The following is a 19,231-nucleotide window of genomic DNA, read 5'->3' as shown; positions in this document are numbered from 1 at the left end:
TAATTATAATAAGTAAAAGAATGAAAATTTATAAATATTACGATTGAGCGAGCGGATGTGAAAAAGGAAAGGGACGTTTAACTCCATAATAATATAATTACTACCAAACACATCATCTCATAATCGTTTTATATCTCTACAAATAGATAAATATGTATATGTATAAAAAAAATGCAATATCAAAATTATTAGAAAACATAATTAAGAAAGATATTAAAAAGTAATTTATCTGTGAAGTTAGATATGTAAACACACGAAACGAAATTGCGGTAGATGTTCTTATTTTTATAGTTTTGTAATATTATATTTAACCAACAATTCATTTGTAATTATAGATATCAAAATAAATACTCTTCTTTATGATTTTTTACGGTTAGTACGTAATTTAATATAAGACTAGATAATTTCTTTGATTTATTCTTAATATGTTGTTATACTTAATTGGGGTTAAAATTTTGTTGCCAAATTTCTTAATCTAATTTTATTTATTTATGTATTATAAATGTTGTAAAAAAAACATGGAGATGCCACATGGGATAAAATCCTACATGGTGATGTTTTAAGATAGTTTAAAGTTGAGGATGGCTTGAAAATGCTAGGATTCCTATTGTTTTAATATTTATATATAGATATATAGATAGATATAGATATAGATAGATTTTTGTTTAAATGCATATATTTTCTCGAAGTCTTATACTGTATCTATTGTCACTCTATTTAATATAAATCTCCATTGTATTTAAAACCACATACATAAAAAATAAAAATTAGAACACTAAAAGAAACAGATTAAAGAGGTGTTTGGTATTGTGATAATAAAACAAATTGCGTTCATGAGTTTTTAAAACTGAGTATTGAAAAAGCATGCATGTACATGCTTCTTCAAGACTGCATTTTCATTAAAAAAAATAATCACTTTTTCATACAAATAATTTTTTAGATTATTTGCAATTTAAAAACTTAATAATCAGACAATTACTTTAAAACGTAATCTCAAACACCCTTTAAAAACTGCATTTAAAAATGAAACAAGGAACTTAAATAAAATAAAAGAGAATGAAAACCATTTTAGGTTTATTCTTGAACTCTATTTTATTATATTTAGAGTTAATTACAGGAATTCGTCCAAGTCGTGGATCAAATCTTACAGCTTCCATCCTTAACTTTCTAAAGTTATAGTCTTGGTCCAACTTAGGTGAAAACATCTCACATCTTAATTGTTAATACATAAAAGATATGGGGGCACAATCATACATTCATAATACTAAGAAAATAACACATCAGAAGTTTTTACCCAAGTTAAATACTTCATCCGTCCCATATTAAATATCCAATTTTGACTTGTCAAGTCTTCTATTTATAACTTTGACCATAAATATCTTTATTTGTGTTATATAATAGTTGATGAAAGTTATATCAATAAAAATTACATTGAAAACTCAATCCGTACATATAGTTTATATAAAGTTTTATATAATATAGACAAATATTTTTTACGGTCAAAGTTTAAGTTGAAGACTTGACAAGTCAAAATTAAACATTTAATATGGGACGGAGAGAGTATGTATTAGCCTCATATTCATTATTCTCTTTTATTAATAAAATAACCTTTGACTTAAAATTGATCAGTTTCTCATTTCTTTGTTGCTTCTCACGGTTCCTTCCATTACCACAAATCGGTAAATTGATATTACCATTTTATTAGAAAGAGTTTATTTAATTGTCCTTTAGTTCATAATATTAAAAAAAAACTGTTTCATAGAATCCATTATAAAGTATTAATATAATTATTTTAAAAATCATACCAATTCTAGTCTCATATGAACCGGTACTAATATGAGACTGGTATTTCCCAAGTTGTTTTTTTTTATATTTTTTTTATACTGATCTGGAAACCACTACAATTCGATACTAAAAACGAAAAGTTACTAAAATAAAATCAGGATTTGAGATAGATAGCTCTATCTCTAATTATATCTATAATCCCTTATTATACAAACTAGACCTTCATCTTTAAGCAATTAAGAACTTAAAAAGACAATATTATCCCTCTCCTTTACATCTTTTATAAACCACATACTTAATTCGACTAAAATACGACTAAAATACTTATAGTCACCTTAATGAAATTATTTACAACATACATTCTTCAACTCTTAATATAACTACACTACTCATTAAATCACTTACCTTTATGTTAATACCACATCTCTACGCCACCGGCAACACACTACAACAAATTAGTCAATTCTACACACTTTATTCAACACAATTTCAAAAAGTGCGTAAAATTTTGTTGAATTATTCGCACTTAAAAATGTATACCAATAGTCTACTTAAAAAAGTGCAAAGAAAGTTACAAACTTCACATTTAAAAGTGTGAAGAAAAAATGTTCACACTAATATGTGTGTTCAAATTTTATGTTTTATGCACTTATAAGTGTGAAGACCATTTCTTCGCAAATGATTTCTACGTACTTGTGAAAACATAACCCGTGAAAAAATGATTTTTCGGTGCGTAGAATCCCCTGTGAAGAAAATGATTTATACATTTAAAAGTGTGTACAAATCTAATATTGTACACACTTATTAGTCAGTAAACCATTTTCTTCACACTTTTAATTGTGAAACTTGTAACTTTTTTCCCATTTTTTAATATAGATGAATTGTGCACGTTTTTAAATGCGAACAACTTAATAAAATTTTACGCGTTTTTAAAGAATGCGTAAAAAAAGTACGTACAAACGATAAATTTGTTGTAGTGACATGCACCCGTCAGAGCCACCGCCACTTTAATTGTCGCTGTATTGTGCGTGTGAATTTGTAGTCCTTTAATATTATGAACAGATGTGAATAGTTAAAAACAACTTTTAAAACCCAAAGTTATGTATTAAAACAATAAAACATATATTTAGTTTAGGATCTGTATAATAAAATAATATAGTAGAGATGGTTTGCGGACTGCTTTGTGAGTCGAGGTTTGAATTGAGCTCCTCCTATTTGTGGAGGATTTTGATATTTGCATTTTACCCTTTTTTATCTTTTTCTTTTTTTTTTTTTTTTTTTGTTATAGATTTTAAAAAAGTCATTTTGCTTCATGTGTTTTCGTTTTTTTATACTATTAAAATTCCTTTTAGATTAACATTTTTTCATGTATTTTTTGTTGTATTTTTTGGTTTTCATTTATAAAAAAGAAATATTTTGTTTAACTTTGGTTTTCATTTATAATCTTTTGTGTTTTCTTTGGTTTTTAGAATTTGTTTTCTCTTAAAACATATATGTTTCTTTTTAACTTTTCATTATTCCTTCAACTATTAAACATATTTACAATCTTATGTTTGTGGTATAATTGTCTTTACTAAACATAACTAGATTTATGCTCATGTTAAATACACGAGTTATTTATGACATTTTCAAGATAAAATTAAAACGATAAATATGTAAATTAAACATAATGTAGGTAAAATCAAATTAAGAAAATATAATATTAAAGTACCGAACGCATATATTGTATTTCAAATTTTGTAATATTTTTTAAACAATATTTGTTTATATTTTTAATTTTTTTTTAGCATTTGACCATTTGCAATAATAGTTACATCTTTTCACAAACATGATTGATTAATTAACCTTTTGTAGTAATAAATTAATCTTATTCCTCATATTATAATCGTAGACGAATATACAACTTAAATAACAAAATAATAAGATATCAAACCTAACGGTATTCCGTATGAATTGTTTTTGATATATCGACACATGCCAAAATCCAGTATACTCACTTAATATTGAGATTAAATAAATATTTTTTATATTCCTACATAATAAATTAATTTAGATGCTTTAAAATATCTAATACTAAATTAAACTCATGCGTTGCATGGTGAATAATTGTTGTCGTAAAAATTTATTAAAAATAAATAATGCATCATTTTTAAATCCAGACTATATGAAATTTTATATGTAAACATACTTATTAAAGACAGTAACATCACAAATGAATATATTTTAATACTAATCAATGAACTTATTTTTTTTAATAATATCTAAATCATACAACCATATATGTAATGAATAAATAAAATACTTAAATTAGACTTCATAACTAAACCATCAACATAAATATATTGAAAGACTACAAAAAAATAAATACAAAATTATCTTCAATAATTGATAATCTACATGACAAGAAATTAAATAATAAATATATAAAAAAATTACAACCAAACAAAATTATGTTTATCATATAAATAAATGTACCATATAAAACTTATATCCCCTCTTATTTATAAATTAAAAGTTAAAATAAAAAGTGAGAATATAAGATAAGATTAAAAAGAAGATTTGTATTAAGATATCATATTTTCTTCAATTTACAAATATTGATAATGCATTCGTTGTATAAGGATAAAGAAGAATTAATACTAAATTAATTCAAATTTAAATATTTTTTTAAATACAAACTTTGAATTAATATTTATTTTAATAGTTTATATGGCATGAAAGAGTAGCAAATATTTGGAAAAATAACAATTAAGCAAAAATCCTAATTATTATTTAAATAAAAGTGTCATATAGAAATTTTCATATCCTCTCTTAATTATATATAAAGATAGAGTATGTATTTGGACAAAATAAGTACACCACCTTAGAATATTATATATAGAGTTTAATATTAAGGAGTTTGAATTATTTTAAAATTGTTTTTGAATTGGATTGTAATTATCTACTCCTAATAGAACTTTTTTCAATTAATTATCAAAGTCTAACTTAAAATATTTTAAAAGATATCATTGGTATTAGATCAGTTTCCTTTTAATATATATATATATATATATATATATATATATATATAGATAGCAAAAAAATAGTAATAACCAAGGTCTGATAACGTATGTTGTCAAACTTCTTAGTTTATAATATAACTAAAAAAGGAGGATAGGAGTACACTTGGCATAACTAAGAGCCCTTTTTGGGCCTAAAACTCCTTCCTAATTACTCTATTTTTTTTCCTAAATTTTTTTTTTTATTAAATAGATAATTATATTCAAAATTTTATCATAAATCTTTTTCTATATAAACAAATATTTTTAAAATTTTACTCTCTCAGAAATTATATTAATCTTTCTCCATCATCCTTCTCATTTCTATCTTTAAAAAAGATCATAGTCATTTAGCTTCTCAACAAAAGAAACGTATGTTCTTTTTATATCACTTTAATTTATATTTTGGTATTTTGTTCATGTTTGTTCATTATTTGATATTGAATTGTTATGTTATTGTTATTTTTTAACTTTTTAAATTTATTTTGTTGTCAATGTAGGTTGATTATGACTTATTTTTTCTATAAAAGTTTTATTTTTTAAATTTATTTTGCGCATTCTGCTTACTAAGTTATTTTCCTCACAATTTACATCTTTTTTAAAAAAAAATTAGAACGTTGATTCATATTAAAGATTTGAACCCAACACACATGTTAATTATCATTTAACATATGTTATAATTTTGATATTTATCTTTGATATATATATATATATATATTATAGTTTGAATGCATAGGAAACCGAATACTAATAGTATATATAGAGGACATGGGGAGAGTGTGAATTGTAAGGAAAGCACTACAACTTAAAAGCCAATTAGAAGGTAAAAGTTTTGGTTCCCCACAAATCAAAGATCGATCATATGCGTATCAACGCCAAAAGAAGGAGAGCTCTTCACTCATAATAGGTGCGCTTCTTCCATTCTTCTTCCGTATTCGTTTTCAAAAATAATCTATGAAATTTTTTATTTATGGATGTGTAATAGGAGTACGAATTGAAGCTCAACTTTATTAATTTTTATACCATTTTCACTTTATATAGTTTTACTTTTTTGATGTAATTTCTTACTCTATGACATTTTGCCGGAGAGTTTTAATGCAATTGTTGTTCTGAAAAAAAAAAACTAACCCACTGATGCTAGAATGCATATTGTGGTTTTTTTTTCTGCTCGTTCATGGGTTGATAACCACACTTTCACCGTTTATCACCCCATGAACGAGCTCTAGTCATGATCACAGTGAACTTTTTAGATTTTATGCTTTACGACAAATTCTCAACTATCTTCATTGTCACTACTATAAGGGTTCATTTAACTTATTTGTTTAAGAAATTGGAATTGATATAAAGGTGTTCTAACTAAAGAAGTTAATTCCCGACCAAATCCTATTCATTAGTGTCCATTATGGATGCATATTTGCATCCTACTCATTCTAGTGTCCATTATGCATGCATACTTAGCGATTTAAAGTAAAACTTTCGCGTTTGAGTTTCCGTATATGGTCTAAAGTAATCATGTGATATGATATATCGTTATAAGAAAACATGTTATACAACTCACTTTTAAGAAGAAATTAAGAATTAAATCATGGAAGTCGTGAACGTAAGGAATGCCTTGTTTTTTAATAAAACAAATGTGTCATATACCACTATACATAAAGAACAAAGAAAACGGAAAAGCAGTATAAATGTTTTCTCTGGACATGGTCACGCCAACAATCAACCTAGTCACAAGAAAAAGCAAAAGAGGCAAAAAAGGTGAAGACTCGAAAACTCATGGTCGGGATACGTAATGTAACAATTTGGCCAAAAAAAGTAAAGCGAAAACTATGGGTTAAAGAGTATGTTTGATAATAATAATTGAGTAGAATTTCCTAAGTAGTCAAATTAAGAGATGTCTAACTTTTAGATTAAAATAATAGGTCAATATATATTTAAGTAAATGATATATCTCTTCTATAATCCCTTATAAAACAAACTAGCTTTAAGTCATTAAAAACCTGATAAGTCTAAAATACCCCTCACTTTAATACATCTTTCTATACCCACCTCTACAGTTGGACTAAACTACCCCCGAATCTATCTCATTTTTAAAACAAAATTCCGTCGCAACGCGCGGGTATTATGCTCGTATATAAATAAAATAAAATTCTAATGACATCATGATTTTTTAAATAATGCTTAGTTGTCATTATTACATTTATTTCTATCAATTATATCTTTTTTATTTTCTTGATTTATGACATCATTCTATAAAAAGTTATTTTTTAATAGATTTTGATATCTTTCATTTTTAGCTTAAGTCCAATGTAAAATAAAAAGTAATTATCTAAATTTTGTTTAAACGACTATATGTCAATTTTTAAATATAATATCACCATCTATTATCGTCTTAATATTATCAATCAGCCCGTCTATATTAAATAATAAAACAATTGTTATAAAATTATCATTTAAAAAAATTAAAATAGCTTAAATGTCATCGCTAAATTCTTTTTAAAGTTAAGTTTTTTTTGTTTAATGTTCTTATGATATTATAAGCACTTTCCTTCTTTAAGTTTATATAATTTTTATTTTTGTTATTTATGATGCTCTTTTCTATATAAAAAAAATAAGTTTTTATTTTCCTTTGAAAACTCTAATATTTTATACATGGTCTTTTAATTTTTCATCATATAAATTGTTTTATCATAATAGATTTTTAAATTACCTGCATATTATGCAGGTTAATAAGCTAAATATACATTCGAAATATAAGATATACTATTTCGAGATTATGAATATGGTTGAACTATCTCATAGTTCTTAAATATCGACATAACTTAATATTACAAAAGTTTTATTTATAAGCCTGGGTTGAACCCGAGTTAATTGGCTAGTACTCTTATAAACTAGCCTAAAAATCTTTATAAAACTATATAATGTCGACGTGAATTCTACTAATTTTCTTTCTTAAACTTATTCTTTGATTTTACCACTTATCGTCATCTTATAGTTTGGAGAATTTTTATAGTTAAGAGAAATAATCATTTTCCCAATATTTAAACTTGATTTTTGAATATTTATCTTTGATTTTAATTTAACAATAAAAAATCTTCTAACTTGACTTATAGTTTTTCTTCAAAATATTCTAGCTTAAACTTGAGGTTAAAATTGAAATTGGAGAATTGGAGTATTGAAGGCTTGGGGCTACGGATGACAACGGGTCAGGTATGGTTCGTGTTTAAGTAATCCCGGACTCAGACCCGATTAAAAATCTTCATTCCAAACCCGGACCCGATGGGTCCTTGTTTACTTACTACCGTTGGGTAACGGGTTTCTCCACGAGTAATCGGGGACCCGTTAATTTATATACATATAATATATTTATGTATAGTATCAGCGGCTAACTTTCGTTGTCATGGTTATAAGAGCTTTAATCTAGTTTGATTAACTAAATTTAAAGTTATAACTTATAAGAGCTCAGTTGTGATATACATGCCAATATCTTCGTGATTCAGCAAACTAACTTTAGGACAACAGTCAAATATGGGCACTTCCATTCCGTTAAGCTATTATTCGAGAAGCATAAATATTTGTAATGAATTCTTAAATAATCTATTAGCATTTTATACATTTAAATACCTATTGAAAATAAAAATATTAATATTATATAATGTAATATATATGGATCGGGTATCCGGGTTCGGGGCGGGTTTCGAATATACGGGTTGGGTATACGGGTGTAAATCTAAAACCAGCCCCGGACCCGCAAAAAAATTTAATATCATCCCCATACCCGACCCAATACCCGCAAACCCGGACCCGAACCCGAACCCGCCCCAAATATATCGGGTTTCGGATTTCATCATCGGATACGGGTTTTTTTTTTTCATCCCTACTTGGGGCTGTTTATGGGAGTTAGAGCTGAAATTTGAGGTTAAAACTGTTTCTATATTACTTTTTCTTCAAAATATTCTAGCTTCAACTTCTTTTAACGTACAATTTTTCGGAGTTTTTGGAAAAAAAGCTTTCTAACCGGCAGACCAAGTGTTTTATTTTACATACTTTTTAAGAATTTTACCAAGGCTATATTTTTTTAAAAACTATACGGATGTCCGCGCGGTACGACGGTGATGGTGGTAGCAAAGAAGGTGTGGTGGTAACGGTGACGGTGGTGGTGGCGTGGTGATGAATGTAAATTAATTCATGTAAGAAAGGTTAAGATGGTTCTTTAAGGGCTGGAAAATTTATGTTGTAATTTATATCATTAAAGGTATTATAGGTAAATAGAAGAAGATGTTAAATTAATACAGTAAATAATAAAGTGAGGTAACATGATCATTTCAAAATTTTAAAACTTTAATCTACCAAAAATTCCAAAAAAACTCTTACTAAACATACCTTAAACTTTATTAAGATTTTTTTCGAACAGTTAACTTTTTATAACTTTATAAGTTGAAGTCTTGTAGCCAGATGTCATTAATTTATCTACTTATATTAAATATTAGTTTCAAACTTTAAATTTGATTTCAACCTAAAATTATATTATGTTCAAAAAAACGTAAAATTATATTAAAATTTAAAAATTATCAATCAGTACAAATACATTGCTAGTTTTGTTAAAGTTCGATCATGTTTCCAAGGACTAAAATTTCTAATAAAAGCAATTGACGTTGATGTTTATCATCTCTATCTTATCTTATCAATCTTGCTATATAATATGATTTTGCATTAAGCTCATATAGTAGAATATCGTAAATATGTATTGTCTCGAGTTTTGAAAGCTCATTTCAACTAAATATTACTGGTGCTCACTATCTATGTTATCTTATAAAATTTCTAATTTTTTTTTTTCGTAGAATATAAATGGGATTAAAAATGACTCCTTTAATTTAATGAATCTTTCATTTAGGAAAGACTTATTAAAATCATTTAATTTACATCTTAACCTTTATCTCACCTATTTATATCAGAATTTTTAACGGGGCGTTTGATTACGAAAAACACCCCTTTTTTCCATTCTTGTTTTCCAAGAAAAAAAAACTAAAAATGCGTTCTAATCATAGTTTTTAAAGAATGTTTTCCAAAAAAACAAAAAACAATGTTTTTCACTTTTCAATAAAAAACTTGAAAACATCTTTTTCTTGTTTTCCATTTTTCGTTTCCCCTCTCCCTCTTCCTCACATATCTAATATGTTTTCTAGTCTTCTAATTAGAATGCGTTTTTAAAATTTTTATTTGTCTTCTAAAATATAAAAACTTCTTTCAATTTCCAAAAAATTAGAAATGAAAAACTAAATAACATTTTTTACAACTAAACGGTACCTAATTTTTTACAATATCCCAACTACCATAGAGCGAATACTGTGCTATTATATCTATAGCTATCCTATATTATAAAGCAAATTTATTTTTGATTTTTTATATTGAGCTTAAAATTTAAATATTGATTTTAAGATTCAACAATGCACACATTCTAATGCATGATTTACATCACTTTTATAATTTTGGCCTCCTTTATTTTTACCCCTCATAGTATAACTTTACATGCATGATGTACATCACTTTTATAATTTTGGCCTCCTTTATTTTTACCCCTTAGACTTTTAATTTTTACCAATTATCAATTTTTTCTAAAAATTTTTGACACCAAATTTTTGGGTTTTCATATATTTAGCAAACTACTTTCACACGTTTTTCAATTTTTATCTATAAATACTTTTTTTTAAAGTTAGTTTCGATTTAGACGTGCTGGAGGCAATTTTAACCAATGATTTGTTGGACCTCCAACCTACTCCTCATGAAAAATACCTTTAGATGAGAAACCCAAGACTCAGACTCAAGACCTTAGGGAAAAACTATCTGGAGCCCGCATAGTAGATTTAGAAAATACCACTGATCAACCTACTTAAGTGGATTTGGTTTTGATTATTATCTCTATTTCGTTATATATAACGTTTTTTTTTTATATATATAACACTTTTCATCATTGTTAGTTTTTTTTTTCATGTAATATTTAAAACAAGCCACAATATATCACTGTCGTAAGATTGTTATTATTTACATTAATATAGTAGTTATTGTTTTATTCTATGTTTTTATATGTTTCTGTACCAATTGATCATTGATCTACCAATACTACCTATGTGACCGTATGGACCACAAGATGGAGACTGTAAGGTCACAGAAACCTTTTTAGAGACAAGTGTAGAAAATATATCTTGTGTTCCATGTGTGAACATGATGCTTTACCGGACATGGGTTATATGCAGTGTGCGCTTTTGGTACCAAGATGGTATATGGGACCAGTGGGTTCCCATCCATTTACCCTTTTTATTATTGTTCTTATTAGTCTTATACATTATTTTTACTATTCCATTTTTTTTTTTTTTTGCCTTCTGTTTTTATAAAATTACTCTCGAATTTGACATAAATATATTTGTATTACACTAAATACTATTATACTAGTATATTGTTTGTACTGTAAACTTTGCCGTTAAAAAAGTTGTGTTCTGCAACAACATACGAGAAGTAACTAATCTCAAATTTAGACAAAACTACAAAAGGACATTACCATTCCATTGTTAGGTTTTTGATTGCCAAATTTGCATGAAACTATATATATAATTGTATAATTAAGTCATCTTGATTAAAACGAATATAATCATGCATCCGTTCAAACCTTGCTTGATACTAAAAAATATAGACAAACACCCAAAAATTGGGCAAAACTTGCACCACATTTCATCTTTATACACACTATATCTTTTCCTTTATTCTAACAAAATGCTTCATAAAAAGAGAGAGAATGAAACATACATTAGGTATATATATGCATTGATGTTTATTAATTTGACTAATGTATGACTATATATGTTGTTCTGATGCTTTTAGTGTTCTACTGTTTCCGTGATTTCTGTTGAAGTATTCAAATCTAACTTGTGTGTTTAGTTTGAAAGAGGGAGATTAGCGGGTTAGAAGTTAGTATTTCGTAGTACTACTAGTCTACTTGCGATGGCTAAACTTGTTTTAGGAAGACCATTGTTCCTTCTTTACGATATGAAATAAAGCATAATGTATCATACGATTGAATGCATATCGATAAGGGGTATTTATTTTTTCCATTCTATGCAAATCGTGGTCGTAGCTCCTGCTAGTGCGTTATAACCTTATGAAGCAGGGTCTGTTTTCACTTTGACTTTGATTTACCAAGTATCAGAGGTTATTGAGTTCTTGGCTGTTCCAGACCAATAAATCATTTATTTGGTGTCTATGCCACTTAGTTTTATATTATAAATCTTTGAGGTTTTCATTTAGGGTGAATTTACTTAATTGTCATATTTTTGTTTATTAACTTAGTGATATGTAAACATATCTATAGAGGAATATAGTCGCGTGGAAAACTGAAAGAAGCGTCTTGGGAAAATTCATACATTCATTTGTGTTCTTAAGTTAGAGACGTCTTAGTTAAGACCGGTCACCTGTGGACACGAACATTTTAGTTAACATGCTACTAACATGTATGTTTTCTCCAGGTTTTGGATTTTAACCTTGAGGAATCAAGGTTTTTGTGCTGCCGACTATCTGACAGTTAATCTTGTCTTCTATGGCCGAAGATGGTATTGTGCTTCCATCAGGGAAAAAGTGGAAACATCCAATCTTTGTCTTCTTTAAGGATATTAGGTACTTATCTCACATGGTTCATAACCTCTCTTAATTAGGAATTTCTTGATTGTCTGGATTGAACTATAAAGTTTGGTAGCATTAGCTAATATGTCGTTTTCCTATTTGGCACAAGTTATTCCGTTGTTAGAGTTCTTATGGTCATACGACATGGTTATGTAGGTCTGCTCTCATGATGGACTCACTTGGAAAGGAAATACTTACAATAGCTGTACCAGCAGCTATGGCATTAGCTGCTGATCCTATTGCTTCATTAATTGATACTGCGTTCATTGGTCGTATAGGTTTGTCTTCTGTGAGTAATATCATTTTCTTCGAAAATAAAATTTCATTGCTTAAGACGTTTATTCTTGTGTATAGGTCCAGTGGAAATTGCTGCTGTTGGAGTATCTATTGCAATTTTCAATCAAGTCTCGAAAGTAGCTATATTTCCACTTGTTAGTATTACAACTTCCTTTGTTGCTGAGGAAGAGACCGTAGAGAGAATGAACAATGAAGCAATCAAACTTCAGAGCCCAAAGAAGAATCCAACGAATACAGAGGAGAAAAAAGAATTGACTCAAGATGATGTCAAACTTGAAGAATTGGAAAAAGGTTTACCAGAGAAAGAAGAGAGAAAGGAATTGGCAACAAAAGATGGTAAGTTGACCTAAATATTGTTACATATCCATTTTACATCGCAATAAAAACCGTATAAAAATCATCCTCTTGTTATGCAGATTCTAAAGAAAGCCCCTGCAAGCATATGCATGTTGCTGACAATAACTCAAATAAGTCAAAGCTCAAAAAACAGAAGCGTAATATTCCTTCAGCATCAACCGCACTATTTTTTGGTGCAATACTTGGACTTCTTGAAACACTGCTACTTGTACTACTAGCAAAACCATTTTTAAGTTTGATGGGAGTAAAACCCGTAAGTATCTACATTCTATTAATGTTTTTGTTCTTAGTAATATTATGATCATTTGACTCCATTTCTCTTTCAAACAGGGTTCTCCAATGCTAATACCTGCACATAAATATTTGACTCTACGTTCACTTGGAGCTCCAGCGGTTCTTCTCTCTTTGGCAATGCAAGGTGTTTTCCGTGGTTTCAAAGATACTAAAACTCCTTTATATGCCACGGGTACATGTTACTTATATCCTTCCTTCATAGTTGATAACCCAACTATTATTTGTAGCATTAAATTTCAACATATTTTCCTTTTTCTACTGCAGTGGCAGGAGATGTGGCAAATATAATTTTGGATCCGATCCTTATTTTTGCTTGCAATATGGGAGTTAGCGGCGCTGCCATTGCACATGTTCTGTCACAGTAATTATCCATCACATATATCCATTATTCTTGGTTTCTCTCATTCAAATTAAAAATTCTTTTTGGGACTTAATGATATCTTTTTATTGAAGGTACTTAATTTCAACAATTCTCTTGGTCAAACTAATGCATCAAGTTGATCTACTACCTCCAAGTGTTAAAGCTTTGCAATTCAATCGGTTTCTTAAAAATGGTATTTAAAATCTACTATCTGGTTTGCTAGCGGCAATTGCTATGTGTATGGGAAAAACTATTGGTTTAAATGGCAATGGGAATCAATTCTTAAACCCAACCTCTTACGTGGGTTTGATACCTAATTCTGATCCCTAGCATCATAAACCAAACAATCTTAATGGGAATGAAACCCTGTTGTAAACCAAACGCACCCTAGGTTTAAATACTTGGTTTGACGCCTTGGTAATTGGCATCACACTGTTGAAGCTACTTTAGGAACCACATAGATTTAATACTAAACTTATATTGTATTATCAAGTTGACAATATTCTTTTCCAACGTCTTTCTGGTGCTTTTTCGACAGGTTTTCTCTTGTTGTTTAAGGTAATAGCGGCAACTATCTGTGTGACTTTAGCTGCATCATTGGCTGCAAGGTTGGGTGCAAGACCTATGGCTGCATTTCAAATATGCTTACAAGTGTGGTTGACATCATCACTCCTTGCTGATGGTTTGGCGGTCGCTGGACAGGTAGATGTTGTTTGTTTTGAGTAATTATTTACTGGACATGCTTCCAAAAGCCCATAATTGTATGCGTCACTTTTAGGACGAGTAATGATTCATATATTTGCCAATGAAATTTTGTAGGCGATAATTGCTTCTTCATTTGCTGAAAAGAACTTTGAAAAGGCAACAGCAGCTGCAGCTCGGGTATTGCAGGTACGTTTTGTAGTGTATGGTATCCAGTAAAGGAAACATTTCCAATCAGTTTACCCATTCATATATTTGTCAGTCTATCTGGCTTGCGGTTTATTTAAAAAGTTCAGATAAAAAGAAAATGGGACAAATGGGACAAAGATGTCTTATTGGTCAAAAATCACCTAATGTGTATTTTCAGTGCATATAGCCTACAAGATCATGCTAGTCAAAAATTTAAATTACTATTGGATAATATCGTATTCATAATCATAAGTACAATTTAGATGTTCTTAACTATAAATAAATAAAATAGCCCCTTTCAATTTGAATTCTTTTTGAGCCGGGCCAAAAGGAAAAGCCCGTTTTCACTCAATGTTAAAGGACAGCCCATGTTCACCAATCATCAGTTCATCACCTAATGGGTGAAAGGGTATTATCTGGTCAATGCAACTGGACTGGGCCTGTTTTTCACCAGCGTTAAATGATAGCCCGTTTCAACTTGAATTCTTTTTTAATCGATACCAAAACAACTATCATTCCACTTTAAGGTGTCACAACTCACAATTGTTGTATTATTGCAAATAAATTTACACCTTATGAAGGAAGAAATATAATTCAAATGAAATAGAGTAGTTCTTGTTCTAAACAAATCAATCTGGGAACCAAGTATCATGGTTCTTTTATTTGGTCTTATCATAAGAAGCTTCTATATTTCTTTATATATATCAATATCTATCGTACATTACATATAAATCTTAAGAAATGTTGTAAAATGCAGATGGGATTCGTGATGGGTCTGGGTCTCGCGCTTCTGGTTGGGCTTGGATTGCATTTTGGTTCCGGGGTGTTTACAAGAGACATAAACGTTAGACACATCATTACCATTGGTGTCCCGGTATTTATCTTTCTAATTTTAATTCGCAAATCTGGTAAATATTCGTCTACATGATTATGATTGTCTCGTCTAAGTACTCCTCTTAATGCAAGCAGTTTGTTGCTGGCACACAACCAATTAACTCAATAGCATTTGTATTCGATGGAGTTAACTTTGGGGCATCTGATTTTGCGTATTCTGCATACTCAATGGTTTGTATTTGCCATTCTTCTTCATGAATACTTTTAAATTTCTCCTACTAAAAAATTCAGGTCCCTAAACTTTATCTGAATTTCTTTATCCTAGATTCTAGTCGCGATAGGCAGCATCGGTTCATTAACTATTTTGTACAAATCTGGTGGTTTTGTGGGAATATGGGTCGCTCTATCCATCTTCATGGGCTTACGTGCAATCGCAGGCATATGGAGGTAACTTTTAATGACATCGGCTTTTTTGTTCCATTTTTACAATCCAAGATCGAAAGAAGCTACAATCATGCACTTTGAAGTATGAACACAAAAACTTAATCAAGATCACATAAACAAACTAACATGAATTAAACCATGAGCCATTCATAAACAACATCGATCTTATGAACGATTTTGCTTCCCAATTTTAATCTACCATTTGGAAACAAACTAATTCGAAGACCATCAATTGATATTTTTCTATTAATCATAACTGCAGGATGGGAACAGGAACCGGTCCATGGTCATTTCTTAGGAACTAGAACAAAGGTGGTTGTTTATTAGATAATAAATGGGACAAGTTATCGTAACAGGATGTCAAAAATCCTCTTATAGAGAATGTATACCTTCTTGGTTTCTTGCTAACAGGATAGATTTTACCATATGCTTGTTCCAACATTAGTTGCTTGTTTTCAAATCTCTCTTTTTTTTTTATGTAATATATATTAAGCCAAAAATGGATACATGGATTTGGTCCTTTGGAGTATGATGATTTCACTTACGTCAAATAATTGTCATATAATTCGATTTAAAAAATATCAAATTGGGCTAAAGCCTATGTTCCAAATAGGATTTAGCTTGATCCAATTGTATAGGATTTAGCTTGATCCAATTGTATTTGGTGCCCTGATATCAACGAGGCTTCAAAATCAAGTCAAAGTTGTACCAATTTTATTTGGTACAGATTCTGACTTTCTGAGTATTTGGCACCAAATTTTTTAACGACCAACATTTACGGAGGGGTGACCAAATAACAAAAGGCAATTTCATATACCCGTAAAGTTTTAGGGATGGTTTTCGGTACGGAACCGTATCGAACCGTACAAAAACCGATTAGTACCGATACCGAAAACAACTAAAAGTGAGAACCGAATACCATACCGATTACATAGGTAGGGTCCCTGTACCGGTTTTTCGGTTAAAGAAAAAGATTGCCCAAAGTGTCGGATGATTGAAGCTATAGCTGGGTTGGTTATTTTTTTTACTTCCATACCCATCAAAACATACTTAATTTGTTTTTATAACGTCGTAATGTTTACTCGCAATTCATATATATACAGTGATTCAAAAATGTTAAAGGACAACTCTCGTTCTCTAATATTTAGTCATACAGTATATAAATATATATAGTATTGTTATAGAGCATGTTTTACAGAAAATAGAACAACCTGTACATTTTATGCCAACATCACACATGGTATAATTAAGCTATCCTTACATGTACAAAAGCTAACGTACTTAGAACACTAACTGTTAGTTGAATTGCAAATTAACAACTAAAAAGAAGAACTACTTAGCAAGAGCATAACATGTTTTGCAGATACTACATATTCGGTACTAATAATCGGCTTTCCCGTACCGAACCGATTGGTACCGAAACTGATTTCACTAAATTTCTAAAACCGATACCGATACTGAATCCCTATCGGTACCGATTTTCAGTACCGGTACCGGTTCGGTTTAAGTATTTCGGTAATCTTGCTCATGTTATATGGGCCAATCAATCCATTCCGTCATTATTGCTCATATACATCATTTGGAACCATTTTCTCTCATTCAATTTATCATTTTTCACCATAATTCTTTTGAATACCTATTCAATTAGGATGTAAGGGGCAAGGCCGCAAGGCTACATTGTAAATCTTTGGCACTTTGGCATTTTTTGGGTTAACCAGAGTATGCCATGTATTCACTACATTTCTTGTCATTTTTGCCAAAACCTTGCCATAATAGAGGTTGTAGTGTTAAAACTTTACCAAAATTTCAAAAGTTGCTAAACAAAATAATAATAAAAAAAAATGGTGGGTCCTTGTACTTGCATTTATGAACAAAAAGAGAAGTCAATACTTATCACAATCGGCCAAATATAGCCGATAAAAGGAGCCAATACAAAGTATCGATGTTTGCCGATGGATACGGTACAATGAAGCCAAAAAGTCAATACTTGTCAATAGAATGAGCCGATGCAAACTGTTGACTGTACTTTTGCCCCTAACAAAATCTAGTTAAAACAATCGACTCTCCTTAATTAATGGGCTCTTACTTTTAGATAGTCGAAGGTTTGAAAGTGAATTGTGTGGATTGCGTGGAAATGAATGTGTGTTTATTACTTAGCTTCCCTCTATTTCAAATTAACATTGGTTATAAACACGAGAACCGTTTTCTTTGCTAGAATTGTTGTAATCAAAGTTTAGTTAGAATATTCAAATTTGTATATGGTATCTGACCGAGGAATACATTGGGTAATCATAATTACACTTTTCGTCTCTAAAGATGACAAATTTTCACTTTTGATCCCTAAACTTTAATAATTATAATTTTGACCTTAAAGTTGGCCAATTTTTTCAATAATCGTCCTTTGGCCTTATGGCATTAAAAAAAGGTCGTTAACGTACGCACGTGCTAGACACGTGAGGGCAGTAATGTCATTTCACCTTACACTGAGGGACAAAAAGTGAAAAAATAGCTACTTGAAGGACGAAAAGTGAAAAAATAGCTACTTGAGGGACGTAAAGTGAAAAAATAGCTACTTGAGGGACAAAAAATGAAAATTATACAAATAAATTTATTCTTACATTCTTTCTTTTCTGGTCATCTTTCTGATCGTCTTTTCCAATAGAATTTTCCGACTAGACATTTATTTCCCCTTAACCCCCAAGCCTCTCCAATCACCACCACCTAAAAACCACCAACAACAGTCACCGCTACCAGCCACCGCCGTCTGTAACCAACACCAGCCACCGCCGTCTATAACCACCACGAGCCATTGCCACCCACCGCCACCTCTGGCCACCGCCGCCTATAATTACCAACAGCCACCGCCACTACAATCAACAACAGCCACCGTCGCCTATAATTACCAACAGCCACCGCCACTACAATCAACAACAGCCACCGCCGCCTACAATCACCACCAGCCACCGCTGCCTACAATTGCCACCAAACACCGCCATCTACAGTCACCTCCAACCACCGCCGTCTACATTCACCACCAACCAATAGCCGCCGACTATAATCAGAACCAGCCACCGCCGCCATCTAGAATCACCACCATCCACTGTCCCCCTTTCAATTAAAATCAAAATTTAGAAAAGAAAAAAAAAAGATGACTGACATGTTTGAACTATAATTTGTTTTATTGGTTGTGTTTTGAATGTCATGAATTTGAGTAAATTATTTTGTTGTGGTTTAGATTTGGATTCAAAGTTGAGTTTTTATT

At 30.0% G+C, this 19,231-nt stretch overlaps 1 protein-coding gene across 2 annotated transcripts; it reads left to right on the top strand.

Annotated features, from left to right (window-relative positions):
- Nucleotides 1–5,627: 5,627 nt before the first annotated feature.
- Nucleotides 5,628–16,477, top strand: LOC122582271 (protein DETOXIFICATION 43-like). Of its 2 annotated transcripts, XM_043754643.1 has the most exons (15): nucleotides 5,628–5,730; nucleotides 7,955–8,030; nucleotides 12,338–12,485; nucleotides 12,648–12,769; nucleotides 12,846–13,124; nucleotides 13,205–13,398; nucleotides 13,476–13,611; nucleotides 13,704–13,800; nucleotides 13,893–13,993; nucleotides 14,339–14,502; nucleotides 14,620–14,691; nucleotides 15,449–15,565; nucleotides 15,661–15,756; nucleotides 15,851–15,972; nucleotides 16,232–16,477. In XM_043754643.1, the coding sequence occupies exons 3-15, from the start codon at nucleotides 12,409–12,411 to the stop codon at nucleotides 16,272–16,274; spliced, it is 1,620 nt and encodes a 539-aa protein (XP_043610578.1). In that variant the 5' UTR covers nucleotides 5,628–5,730; nucleotides 7,955–8,030; nucleotides 12,338–12,408; the 3' UTR covers nucleotides 16,275–16,477. The 2 variants fall into 2 exon arrangements, with proteins under 2 accessions (XP_043610578.1, XP_043610577.1); XM_043754642.1 differs by lacking the exon at nucleotides 7,955–8,030.
- Nucleotides 16,478–19,231: the final 2,754 nt, after the last annotated feature.

This window comes from Erigeron canadensis, chromosome 9 (assembly GCF_010389155.1).
Source record: "Erigeron canadensis isolate Cc75 chromosome 9, C_canadensis_v1, whole genome shotgun sequence".
Lineage (NCBI taxonomy): Eukaryota > Viridiplantae > Streptophyta > Magnoliopsida > Asterales > Asteraceae > Erigeron > Erigeron canadensis.
Note: the sequence above shows the minus strand (reverse complement) of the source record. Positions and strands in the feature narration are given on the sequence as shown.